The sequence below is a fragment of the Ursus arctos genome, unplaced genomic scaffold (genome assembly GCF_023065955.2).
Source record: "Ursus arctos isolate Adak ecotype North America unplaced genomic scaffold, UrsArc2.0 scaffold_14, whole genome shotgun sequence".
Classification (NCBI taxonomy): domain Eukaryota; kingdom Metazoa; phylum Chordata; class Mammalia; order Carnivora; family Ursidae; genus Ursus; species Ursus arctos.
Window position 1 is genome coordinate 29,295,766 of NW_026622808.1, and position 12,272 is coordinate 29,308,037.

At 52.5% G+C, this 12,272-nt stretch overlaps 1 protein-coding gene across 5 annotated transcripts in view; it reads right to left on the reverse strand.

The window, feature by feature from the left end:
- ZDHHC3 (zinc finger DHHC-type palmitoyltransferase 3) overlaps positions 1–12,272 on the reverse strand; it is a 54,607-nt gene that overhangs the window by 30,850 nt on the left and 11,485 nt on the right. For 2 of the 5 annotated variants that reach the window (XM_026500634.4, XM_057311672.1), the window contains exons 2-3: positions 6,795–7,128; positions 6,279–6,376 (exon numbers count right to left, since the gene is read on the reverse strand). In XM_026500634.4, the coding sequence (XP_026356419.3) occupies positions 6,279–6,376; positions 6,795–7,104 (408 nt within the window). In that variant the 5' untranslated portion in view covers positions 7,105–7,128. Of the gene's footprint in view, positions 1–6,278; positions 6,377–6,794; positions 7,129–12,272 lie in introns of those variants that run through there. The other 3 variants (XM_026500631.4, XM_026500633.4, XM_057311671.1) reach the window with 2 other exon arrangements.

Below are 12,272 nucleotides of genomic sequence, written 5' to 3' on the forward strand. Positions count from 1 at the left end.
CTGTCACTCTCTTCTGAGGCTGCTCTGCTCCCTCTGGGTGTCCTCCTGCCTCTGGGGCCGGGCTTCCTGCCCTCCCTTGGGATGCTGCCCCCCTTGGACCCCAGTGTTCCTCAGGGATCCCCCCACCAGCCCTCTCCCCTGCTCATTCTGCTGCCCCCACCCCCGACCACCGACAGTCCTATCACACCCAGTGGTGATGTTTAATCGCCGGCTCCAACGCAGACCTCTTTTCGAGCTGCAGACATCTCCACCTGGCTGTTCAAGAGGCCTTAAAGCCAAAGAAAAGCAACCCCTCAAATTCACCATGCGAGACCTGAAACCGTTCCTTTCTCCCCAACCCCTCCCCCCACTCTCCCTTCCGTGGTCCGTGGGACATTCGTGCAGTGCAGTGTAGAAATCCGGCAGCCATCCCCAGCTCTCTGAACCCTCTGTCCCACATACTGGCCCCAAACTGTGCCTCAAATCCCATGTCCTCCCCCTCCATGCTGCCGTCACGGTCTTCATTCCGGCCCATCCTCATGTGCCCCAGATGTTAGAGCATCTCCCACCTCTGTCCATTCCCCTTAACTTTATTTCCCAGAGTAAACTTTCTAAGATGGGAATCTGATCACGTTATTCTCCCTGCCTGGACACCTTCACAGGCTTCGCACAGCCTTCCCCGGGGCCCAGCGTCCAAGCTCCTGGGCGGGGCAGGTGCAGGGCCCCCACAACGGAGCCCTGGACCACTGAACCAGCGTCCCCTCTTCCCTGTGGACTACCTGCAGTTTCCCAAAGCCACTGTGCCCTCCAAGTCTTCCTCTTGTGGCCCCAGGGACCCCGCGTCAACACCTCCGCCCAGCCTGCCAGGCACCTGCCTGCCTCTTGCACTGGCACCAAAACCCACTCAGGGATCACCTCCTCTGCCTTCTTCCTCCTGGCCCCGGGCCGCGTCCAAGACAGGAGCCACCGCTTGGCCTTTGCTGCTCCGGCCTGTTTTTATTTGTCTTAAAACACCTATCATTTAAGTACGCACTGATTGTGCACGGCTGTAAATTCCTGGAGGACAGAGACGACGTCTTTCAACTTGGTGCCTGGTGCGAGGCCCAGGGCCTGGCACGGAGCATGTATTCAATAAACCCAAGCTGAAGGATAACGATGATACAAGAGGCATTTACTGAGTGCTCCTATGCCAGGCACAGTCCCAAGTGCTTTATTGTATTTTCTCAGCTAATTCTGCCAATAAGCCTGTGAGGCAGAGACTATGTTATTCCCATTTTACAGATGAGGTAACTAAGCAGAGGAATCAAGCAACTTCCCAAGATGATATGGCTAACAGGTGGCAGAACCAGGATTCGGACCCAGGAAGTCCAGGTCTAGAACCCTGGTCTCTATCAGAAAACAACGTAGGTATTTACCAGATGCTGATGGAAGAGGCTTTTTACAATGGCCTTGATGCCATCATTCGGCCAGCGACTGTATCAGCGCGCTAACATTAAGACTGAAGCAGGCCTGGTCAGTACGTATTTAGGAGAGCACGACGGTGTAAAAAGGACACGATGGAAAGCAACAGAGAAGGTTCCAAAGAAATACCAACGAATCCAAGGACTCAACATCCCCATGCATTTTAAGTGACAAGGATGAAACTTGTTTAAAGTGTTTCGGGGGGCCCTGGGATTGAGGCATGAGTGCACCTGCTGTCCAGGCAGAAACTCTCCCTCGATCAGCTCTGCCAGGAACACAGTGACCAGCCCCAGGCCTGTGTCACAGGCCACCTGTCTCCTCACAGAAAGGTGGGAGGTAGGTAATCCCCAAATGGGTCACTCTCCTCTCTCTGGAGCCAGAAAGATTTTTCAGTTGGCGTTTCTAAGTTGCTTAGCGGCAGGTATGAGAAGCTGCCTGGCAGGAGGGAGAATGACCCCTGAGGCAACTGACCTGACCTGGGGGAATAGGTCAGCACCTCTGGCCGCACCCAGCGCCGGCCTATTACCCGGCATGCTGCGGGAGGGCCCCAAGCTATCCCTCCTCTGCGCTCCTGGGAGCCTGCCATCATGCCGCCATGCTACTGGCCCGAGGAAATACTTGCTAACCGACTCTGTACACAGTGTGTAATCCATAAGGTCACGGAGAGAGGCTCCAGAAGAGAATACCAACTGCATGTGGATGAGTTTTGGCAGGTGAAACTGATATAGAGGCCTGCAGTGGTCTGGGACCGTCGTGTGAAGTCCGTTTATAGCAAGGTGTTCACAAATTGGGACTCAAAGGGAGGGAGGACAGTGGCAGGCAGGTGGATGGATTTTCTTCTCCTTAACGATGTGGTTAAATTGATTTATATGCCTCCTTGCGTCAAATCTCAGAACTGGGATCATTTACAATGACGAGTAAGTAAACGAGTAGTTAGTAAATGATCAGAAGGGTTTACGCAATTATTGCGGCTGCGCAGAGCCTGGCTTTGAGCTTCCCGGTGGCCGGGGCAAAATGAACGGAACAAGCTATGCCTCTCAGCTTTAAGCAGCTTCCGGGAGACAGACATTGTTCCCAAACTAAATCTTAAAGGCAACCCCTCAGGATTCCTGAGGAAGCTCACAGGATGAGGAATTAAAATGTATCTGCAAGGGGAAAGGAAAAAGTGGCAAAGCTGGGGGGTGGGGAGGGAGACAGGGACCAAGATGAGAGTCTCCAAGTCTGGTTGGTTTTCAAGAGGCTGCCTCCTCTGGGCGCTCAGAGCCCCTCTAGACCTCTGAAGTGTTTCGGGAACACAGAGAGCTCCTCGACATGACACACCCTCCGAATGAGCGAGGCGAGGGCACCCGAGACCAGACCCTGGTCTGACTTGGGCTCTGCCCACGCCATGCCGCCTCTAGGCCAGCTGCCCTGCCAAGGGAGGCCCCTTTGGCCCCTTTCTCGCTCCTTCAGGCCCGTCCCTTTTACCCCACTTCCCATGGGAGCTTCGCCTCCAAGGGGGCTCCTTACATGTTGGTGAGTCATTTTCCTCTTCCCTTTTCTGCTCAAGCTGCACACGGACCCACGTCCCACTGCGGTGGAGGGAATGACTGCTAACTGGTCCAGGACGCTGCAGGTGTCCTGACGGTCCAACTGCGGCAAGATTTCAAAGCTGGAAGGGGTCTAGCGACTGTTTGGGGGAGACTAGAAGAGGTTCCTTTTCTTTTTTTTTTTAAATATAACCTAGTAATACTAACAAACCCAAATGATAAACAATGCATACATTGTTCCATGTTGTTTATAACCCACGGAGATAGTTTTTTTTGAGAAGAACTATATGCAACATAAATTCCTGAGATACAAAACATGATAATCCTGTTAGGGAGCTCCTGAGAACCCTGCAGTGGCACCTTCCTAAAAACATTCCCCCTCCCACAGTGTTAAAAAGGAGCCCCAGTTTGATCTGTCTTCAGTGTGAGATCGAGGCTCCCCATGCTGCCTCAGGGCCTCCCACCTCTGTCTGGACACACTGGGTTTTGCATAACACGTCAGTGTGCTGGGAGAGAGGAAAGGCAGGTGGCCGAGGAGCCCGAGGTGGGCCACGCCTTCAGGGCATGTCTGAGCTGCTCCCCTTACTAATGATAGATGTCTGACAGATACTTCGTTTGGGGAGAGGCCACGCAAGTCAGCGTGGGGTAAAAGGGTGCACGCATGTGAGGGCAGCTGGAATGCAGGCCAGAAGCCTTCCCGCCGCTCTCCTCCTGACATCCAGTTCCCTGACTCATGTGCCTTCTAGACACCAACGACCTTGCACGACGCTGTCTGATCCTGACCCTCCGCCAGCCCTAAACCTGGTTCTCTACTGCCCACCTGGCATCTCTGCTTACGTGTAATACAGACACAGTTGGCCGGAACAGAAGCCTTGATTTCTCTCCAAAATCTGTTCTCGACTCTCCCATTTAATAAACGGCACCAGCAATCCCCTAGCTGCTCAAGCCAAGACGCTGGAAGGCACGCTCTCTAGTCCCTCTCCATTCTGTCGGCCCTGCGGGATAGTGGTTCTCAGACCTGGCTGAACAGAGAGGACGCCTGGGAGCTTTAAGCACCCCGATACCCAGGGCTCTACCCCAAACCAATCAGAGCAGAATCTCTGGGGCTGGGGCCCAGGCATCCGTACTTCTTCAAAGCTCCCTAAGGGAGTCTAATGTGTAGCCAGGTTTGAGAATTAGTGGCTTAAAACACACTCCAAGTCCAATAGGTTCCATCCAGCTTCACTGCTCCCACTTTGGTCTGAGCCACCAACCATGTCATGTGTGGGCCACTGCCATCCCTCTAATCCTCCTGGGTCTCTGCTCCATCTCAAATCCCCATTACAAGCATGAGGCACTCTCTTTTGAAAAATCAGGTCATGTCATGCCTCTCCGATGGCTTCCCACAGCATTGAGAGTAAAGAGCAACGCTCTCACGAGGCCCTAAAGGCCCTGAACGATCTAGCTTCTGCAGTCCTAGCCACCTCTTCCAGCTCCTCTTGCTCCCCTCACCACACGGCGGTCACCCCGGTCTTAGTCCTGTTCCCCAAATACGCCAAGCACATGCCTACCTCTGGGCCTTTGCACCTACTCTCTCCTCTTCCTGGAAGGCTCTGTCCTCAGGGCTTCATTTGCCTGACTCACAGCTCCATGTCATTTAGGTCTCAGCTTCAATGGCACTGCTCACAGCTCTTCTCAAGTCCCCTGGAGCTAAAGTAGGCCCCCCTGCAGCCCAGAAAAATCACATCCCCCCGATCACACTCTTCAGTTGTCTCTAAAATACTTATCACTGTTTGAAATCACCTTGTTTGCTCACTCATGTCTTCACTGCCTGACCCCCTGCGCTAGGACGTGAGCTCCAAGGAGGCAGGGATTCTGGTCTGTCTTGCTCACAGCTGTCTCCATTGCTCAGAAAGGCCCTCTCACGGGGCGCCTGGGTGGCTCAGTCGGTTAAGCGGCTGCCTTCAGCTCGGGTCATGATCTCAGGGTTCTGGGGATCAAGCCCCACATGGGGCTCCCTGCTCAGCAGAGGAGTCTGCTTCTCCCTCTCCTCCCTGCTTGTGCTCTCACTATCTCTCTCTCTCTCTCAAATAAATAAAATCTTAAAAAAAAAAAAGAAAAAAGAAATGCCCTCTCACTTAGGAGGCACTCACTTTGTCCCACTCATCAGGGCCCCCAGGCTCTTCCTCAGGGCTGCCAGCGTGATCCCCGTAAAATGACAACTGGGTCTTGCCACTCTTTTACTCAAAATCCTCAGGGGCTCTGGACTGCCCCTTGTCATCCAACTGCCACCCAAACCCATTCTCCTCCTCAGTTCCCAGCATCCCACATAGCTCCCAGGTGTCTCGAGGGGCCACACGCCTGTGTGCCCGCTGCTCTCTCTGCCTGGCCTGCTGTCAGTGTCTTCTTGCCCCACCACCCGCCACTTCCCCTGCCAACAGACGCTGCTCTCGCAACCCTGGCCAGCGCGCCACCCAGCAGCCGTTGTCGTCTAGACTGGTTCACACCGCCTCCCTTGTTATTCCACAGCAACCCGGGCTTTCCTCTGCCACAGCCTTCATTGCATGGGGCTGGCCTCACCTGTCTTCTCCAGACGGAGCACACTCTGGTGGGAACCACGTACAGGTTCCCCCCGCTGCTTCCCGACATTTGCATTATGTCACCTCACTTTTATGAAAGACCCACGTTAGTACCTGTTTCGGCCAACGGACAGAAATCCGAAGAGGACGTTCACTTTTACAAAATGCGAATCACTTCTTTGCTTGATGTCGTTTCGGCTCATGAAAGGTTTCACAGCAACGCTCTCCTTTTCAGACAGTGGGGGAAACCTGCACGTCAGGCCCTTCAGGGCTCGGCTGATCAATGACCCCACCAACGGTGCCGGCACGGGCGGGGGAAGAGGTGCTCTCTGGACCGACTGCGGACATGTAATCGAGCTGGGAAAGCTTCTCTCCCTCGGGATGGATTAACAACCCACCGCCTGAACCGGTAGGAAGTGGAGCCCATCGAGGAGGGAACGAGCCCAGGACCCACGGTGTCTATTTTGCTGTCCCTGGGGCTCACAGAAACAGAGTCTGGGTGGCCAGGGCCACGGCCCATAGCGGTGCTTTCCCTCTCTTAATTTCAACATACTTGTCCTCCGCACGCAAACAATTAAGCCACAGGAGGTCTTTATCAAATCACGCACTCTCGCTTTTCCCATACCAGATAATGAACAGGAACGGAGGGTTTAATATCAGGGTACACGACACTCAATAGCCACTTGCACAGCTTGGTAGATTTAGCTAAGTCATCAGGCAGAACACCACCACTTTACCCCCAGATATTCACCAAGAGGCACTTGCTGCTGCCTGAAACAGGCTTGTCCAGCTTTTCAGGAAAAGATGAGCCTCGCCCAAACAAAGTGAAGGCCATTTCCGTGCAGGTTCCTGGAATTGGATATGGCTTTAATTTCAAGAGCACCTCGCTGCAGTCCTGCCTTCGCTGGGAAGCCCCGCCCTCAGCCAACCCCCCAGCATGCTTTCCACTCTGATGATCTGCCCCAGTCTCCACGGTTATCTGACTGCGCCTTTCGAGCGAACGAGAGGCTAGGGTTCCCCTAGGCCAAACCCCTCCGTAGCATGTTCCGCTAATGTACATTCCAGTGTACATACAGGATCATCCAACCAAGACAGAGAGGCTGTGGCACAGATGGCGTCCCCTCGGGGGGCCTGAGTTCACGTCCCCCCCTCCAGACCTGGCCCTCCTGTTCTCCACACTCCCAAGGTCCGGGGGAACATGCGGGCTGCGGCCATGCCAGGGCCAGAGGAGGAGAGTGTGGGCTGGTTAAAACAGGCCCAGACATACTCACGGGGTCCGTCAGCATGGCCCGGCAGTGGGAAGCCAGGGCCAAGAAGGCCAGCAGGTTGAACACGATTCCGTTGATGACGCTGTACACGTAGTCTCGGGATGGAATCAGCATGACAAAGAGGACCACAAACTCCGCATAGAGGACCAGAAACCAGGTGACAATGGCACAGGCAATGCCACAGCCGTCGCGGATAAACCACATGGTTCCCACGGGACCGGGGTGGGGAGGTGGGACACACTTCTCCGGCTGGAGGTATTCTGGCTTCCGCTCAATGTCTCGGAAGTGGTGGGTGGGGATAAGCATCATAAGCTATTCTGTCCATCCTGGCATCTGGAAGAGAGAAGAGAGGACCCAGACAATTGGTGGTGTCTTGTTATCAAGGAGACTTGAAAAAATGACCTTTCGAAAGTGAGCCATGAGGGATGCCCAGGTGGCTCAGTTGGTTAAGCATCTGCCTTTGGCGCAGGTCATGATCCCAGGGTTCTGGGATCGAGTCCCACATCGGGCTTCCTGCTCAGTGGAGAGTATGCTTCTTCTTCTCCCTCTGCCCCTCCCCCCAACTCGAGCTTGCTCTTTCTCTCTCAAATAAAGAAATATAAAAAAACTGTAAAAAAAAAATAAAATGTGAGTTCTTGGGACACCTGGCTGGGTCAGTTGGTAGAGCATGTGACTCTTGATCTCAGGGTCATGAGTTCTAGCCCCACTCTGGGTGTAGAGTTTACTTTAAAAAAAAAAAAAAAAAGGAAAAGGAAAAGTAAGTTCTCTTCCTACTTCCGTTAACTTAGCCTTTGTGAAACAGGACTACCTTGCCCAGAGCCCTCACATGACGGGAACTGTAAGAGAGCCTCCCGTGGGCAGTACCTCGCCCCAGGGCAGCTGGGGCTGTGGCCGTACACACAGGACACCGGCTTAGAAGTGGGGCTAGGGGCGCCTGGGTGGCACAGCGGTTGGGCGTCTGCCTTCGGCTCAGGGCGTGATCCCGGCATTGCGGGATCGAGCCCCACATCGGGCTCCTCCACTATGAGCCTGCTTCTTCCTCTCCCACTCCCCCTGCTTGTGTTCCCTCTCTCGCTGGCTGTCTCTATCTCTGTCGAATAAATAAATAAAATCTTAAAAAAAAAAAAAAAAGAAGTGGGGCTAGAACTCAGGGCTCTGTTTACTAGGGATCCATCTACTGCGAAGACGGTGTCAACAGATATGTTCCAGTGGTCTCTTTAAAGACAAGATGGGGCACAGAGCACCAAGCCCTCCAGGAAAACTCTCTTCAGCACGAACACCGCTGCCTCTATAAGGACAAACCCAGAGACTGACGTGGAGGCTGTCTGGGGTTAACAGGGATGAGTAGGAGGAAAGGAACTGGTGACCTAGGACCAGGGTTAAGTGGCAACCAGGAAGACGTTTCTAACTTACTACAGCATTAGCTAATGGTAAAGGCAAAAGAGCCACCCAGATAGGGAAGGTTCTTGAAACCAACCAGGTTTTTTAGCACTATGGCCCAAACAGTCAATTTTCCAGGAATCAGAGACTCCCAGAGTTCTGCCCTCCTTGTAGGTGATGGGGTCAAGTGGAGAATGTTGGACAACGAGTCCAAAGATGTTTCCGCAACCCCTGGCTGTGGGGCTTCATAAGCCTTCGTGTCCTCACCTGCGGAGACACCCCCCTTCCAGCCCCAGCCTCCCCCTCCCAGGGCTGGCATGAGGCTCAAGGGAGCTGGAGGTGCTCACGATGAATGCTGTAGACTGTAAAAGCCCACACACCATGCACCCCACACATGGGGTGTATCCTCTCTAGGAAAGACATCCATTCTTCCTGAAACAAGTGCTGACAACACGCCCCTTCTTCCTAACAGCTGCAGCCCGCGTGTCTGGAGACAGTGATGAAATAACTCAGCATCGATCATAAAGTCGATCTGTCCACGGCCGACGCGGCGAGACGCAGCAAGTACAGAGCTTCCTCCTCTGATTCCTTATCTCACACGTGGCGGCCTGCGGCTCAGCAGGCTGGTGGCTCGGTCAGAAGCTGTGCAGGGGCAGGCTCGCCCCGCGTGGAGGCACCACGGAGAGGCCACCGCGCAGTCTACAGCACAGCAAGTGACATCCTCGGGCTTCTGAGCACTCCAGTCACGTCGGAGCGGAGGAAACCATCCCCAAGCAGCCATGCGTGTGTTTCTGGAGACTGGGGCTCTCCAGGGCACAGGCAAACCTTCACTGGTGGTGCTGGGCCTTCCTCACCCTGTGGCCTTCTTCCTCCCCAGCCCTCATCCCCAACAGAGAAAGAGCGTCTGGACTGAATATGCTGTAGTCATGACGAGTAGGGTCGTGTCCAGAAAGCCGAGCGGGCAGAGCAGACACTGCTACTCAAAATGACATTCTAGAGTCAAAAGTTGCAGAGGCTCATCATGAGAGAGTAAGACGAAGGCCTTACTCAGGACGGCAGAGAATTAATGGCCAAAAGGCAGTTTGACTCAAAAAACACAGGGACTATCACATGCTGGGTACACTGGGCTGGGAGCTGAGGGACGGGAAGTCATGACGGATGGAATAACCATCCCAAGTAGAGTAAAAGCACTGGTTCCCCATAGGCCATCGACCAGAATCTTCGAATGAAGCAACCCGTGCTCTCCACAAGACGATGGCAGTTGGTGCTGCCAGTGACAACCTAGAGGCATGAACGATGCAAGGATACCCTTCTGAGGCACCAAATGGAAGGACAGCAGGAGCCTGCAGACAGGGGTGTCTGCGACTGGATCCGGGCCCAGCAGATGCTACAATTCTAAGCTCCGTTCAACCAAAAGCCGACAAACGAAAAGCTGAAATCCCATGAAATCCCACAACGATCCAAAGCTGATCAAAGCTCACCATTCTGACAGCTTCCACAGGCAAGCATTCTCTTGGTTCCTCCTGCGGCCATACGGATTTGTGGGTACTCAGGCTCAAAACCCATCAAGTTCTACTGGACCACAGCCACGCCATTCGAAAACGTATTGTCTCTGCTTTTGCATTACAATGGCACAGCTGAGCAGTTGCGATGAGACTGTGCGACCAGCAAGCCTAAAGACTGACCAGCAAGCCTAAAGACTGAAGTATTTACCCTCTAGCTTTTTTTTTTTTTAAGATTTTATTTTTTTAAGTAATCTCTACACCCAATGTGGGGCTCGAACTCATGACCCCGAGATCAGGAGTTACGTAATCCACTGAGTGAGCCAGCCAGGCAGCCGTACTCTCTAGCTTTATACAGAAGTTTGCTGACCATGGTTCTAGGCGGTTGTTATGCACCAGATAAGTGAGATCTGTCTTGGCTCCAGCTTTCCCTGCAGAACAGCTCCGTGTGACAGAGATGGGTGGTTACAACTCACCCCGCCCCACCCATGTCTGTGGCAGCAAAACCTGCTGTCATCTGCCGCCGAAGGTCATATCACTGAAAGCTGTGTACTCCATCAAACTGTTCTTTAATTATCTTATAAAAGGTGTGCTTTTCTGATAGGGATGATCACTGAAAATAAATTTTAGAGCCATGTTCCTGTCCAGGTATTTCCAGTGATGGCATTCCGCTCATAGTATTTCAGACTCGTTGGCTGTATTCTCTCGTCAATTACTCATTCTTTTTTTTTTTTTCCGCAATGTTAATCAATTACTCATTCTTGATTGTACACATGGCAACAACTTGACTAGAGTGAAGTTGCCATGTGTGGCTTGACTGAGGAACAGACCCTTCCGCGTAAGTAAATTTCCCAGTAACTGTGGCTTGTTTCTGAGTAGATATACAGTTTAACCAATAGGATGGTTAAGGTGGAAATAAAAAATAAAACAGGGAGGTAAAATAAAAAACAGACCAAAAAAAAAAAAAAAGATTCTATACCTCCTCCTATCTTAAGAACAATAACCACCCATTCCTCCGGAATGATTTAGTTATTACCGGGAACATCAATTACTGGAGTGTATCAGGGAATGATGTCCTCGGGGGTCATGGAGATTCACTGAGCTCTTGGCCTCACACCAGCTGGCCTGTTCAGACTACTAGAATTCTAATTCCAACATCTCCTTTGTATGGTTCTTTGTCTTCCTCTTCCATCCCTGGCTACTGTCATTTCTGTGTCTACAGTTACCAATCCCCCCGACAAATTCTCCATTTATGACCACTAATTGGCTGTGGGCTGGAAAACAAATAAAACTATACACAGTAACCCTTGTAAAAGAAGGGTACTCATTTTAGGTAATAGGCCTTTAGGGAACACCTGCTATGCTCTCCCACCATACACTTCCTGTGGGCTGGAAGCCCTGTCTTTTCATTAGCCCACGGCCTGGCATGTAGTAGCCATTTACTGTACGTGTTCGTTACACAAATGCTTGAGTAAAATGCCAGAGCTTTGTGATCCCAGGCCCACGTCTGGAGGCCCTGTCTGCTTCCTTTCAAGGGTGTGGCCATACCCTGATGGTGGAGGGTGCACCAGTAGGACTGTGAAGTAGGTGGACTGTGACTCTTATTTAAGTAACCAGAAAGTTCCATCCTCAAACAATGTGGGACCAAAGAGTGCATAGAGGAGCTCTGTTTTCCCCTCGCTGGTGAGAGAGAACCTGTGATCGGGGCCGGCACCCAGACAAGGGCACACTCAGCAGAGTCAGACACCAAGTACTGAACTCAAGTTCACATTCCAACCCACACTTTAGAGTTTCAAAGTACCCTGCTCAAAACCAATCAAGGCACACTGCGAGGAAGAGTCTAACTCCAAGGCCCCTCGAGAGCAACGGAAGCAGCTTTCCAATAAGGACCTGTCCCTTAAATTAGCCAACGGAGTCTGAGAACCATGGGGAAAACCCCACCTCGAACAAATTGTGCTCCTTCCCTTCACTCGGCCCCTAATGACCACAGCAGGAGAGGCAAATGTGGACCTTTTTTCCTTTTCTTTTCTTTTTTTTTTTTTTTTAAAGATTTTATTTATTTATTTGACAGAGATAGAGACAGCTAGCGAGAGAGGGAACACAAGCAGGGGGAGTGGGAGAGAAAGAAGCAGGCTCATAGCAGAGGAGCCTGATGCGGGGCTCGATCCCAGAACGCCGGGATCACGCCCTGAGCCGAAGGCAGGCGCTTAACCGCTGTGCCACCCAGGCGCCCCCTTTTTTCCTTTTCTATATTGAATTAGGGAAAGTCCAATCCTTGGGATTGAGGAGAGACTCTTTGCCCATGACAGACTCCCCACATGAGACCTTGCTTGTGAGCGCTGGGCAGAACTGTTTGCTCAGGCCTCTGGGTTGCGCACACAAGGAGGCTGGTGGGTCCCAAGACCTTTAATCCTGTCCACCAGCTCATCCACTCAGAGGGGCGGCCTCCTCCAGTTTTCCCCCCAGCCCCACCTCTTTCACCCATTCCCTTGCCCTTTTGACCCTCTAAATTCTCCTCTCTTCAGTTCAATTCAATTCCAAAACATATTCGTGGAGCAGCCCCTAAGCGTAAGGAACTACGCGGGGGGAGCTCAC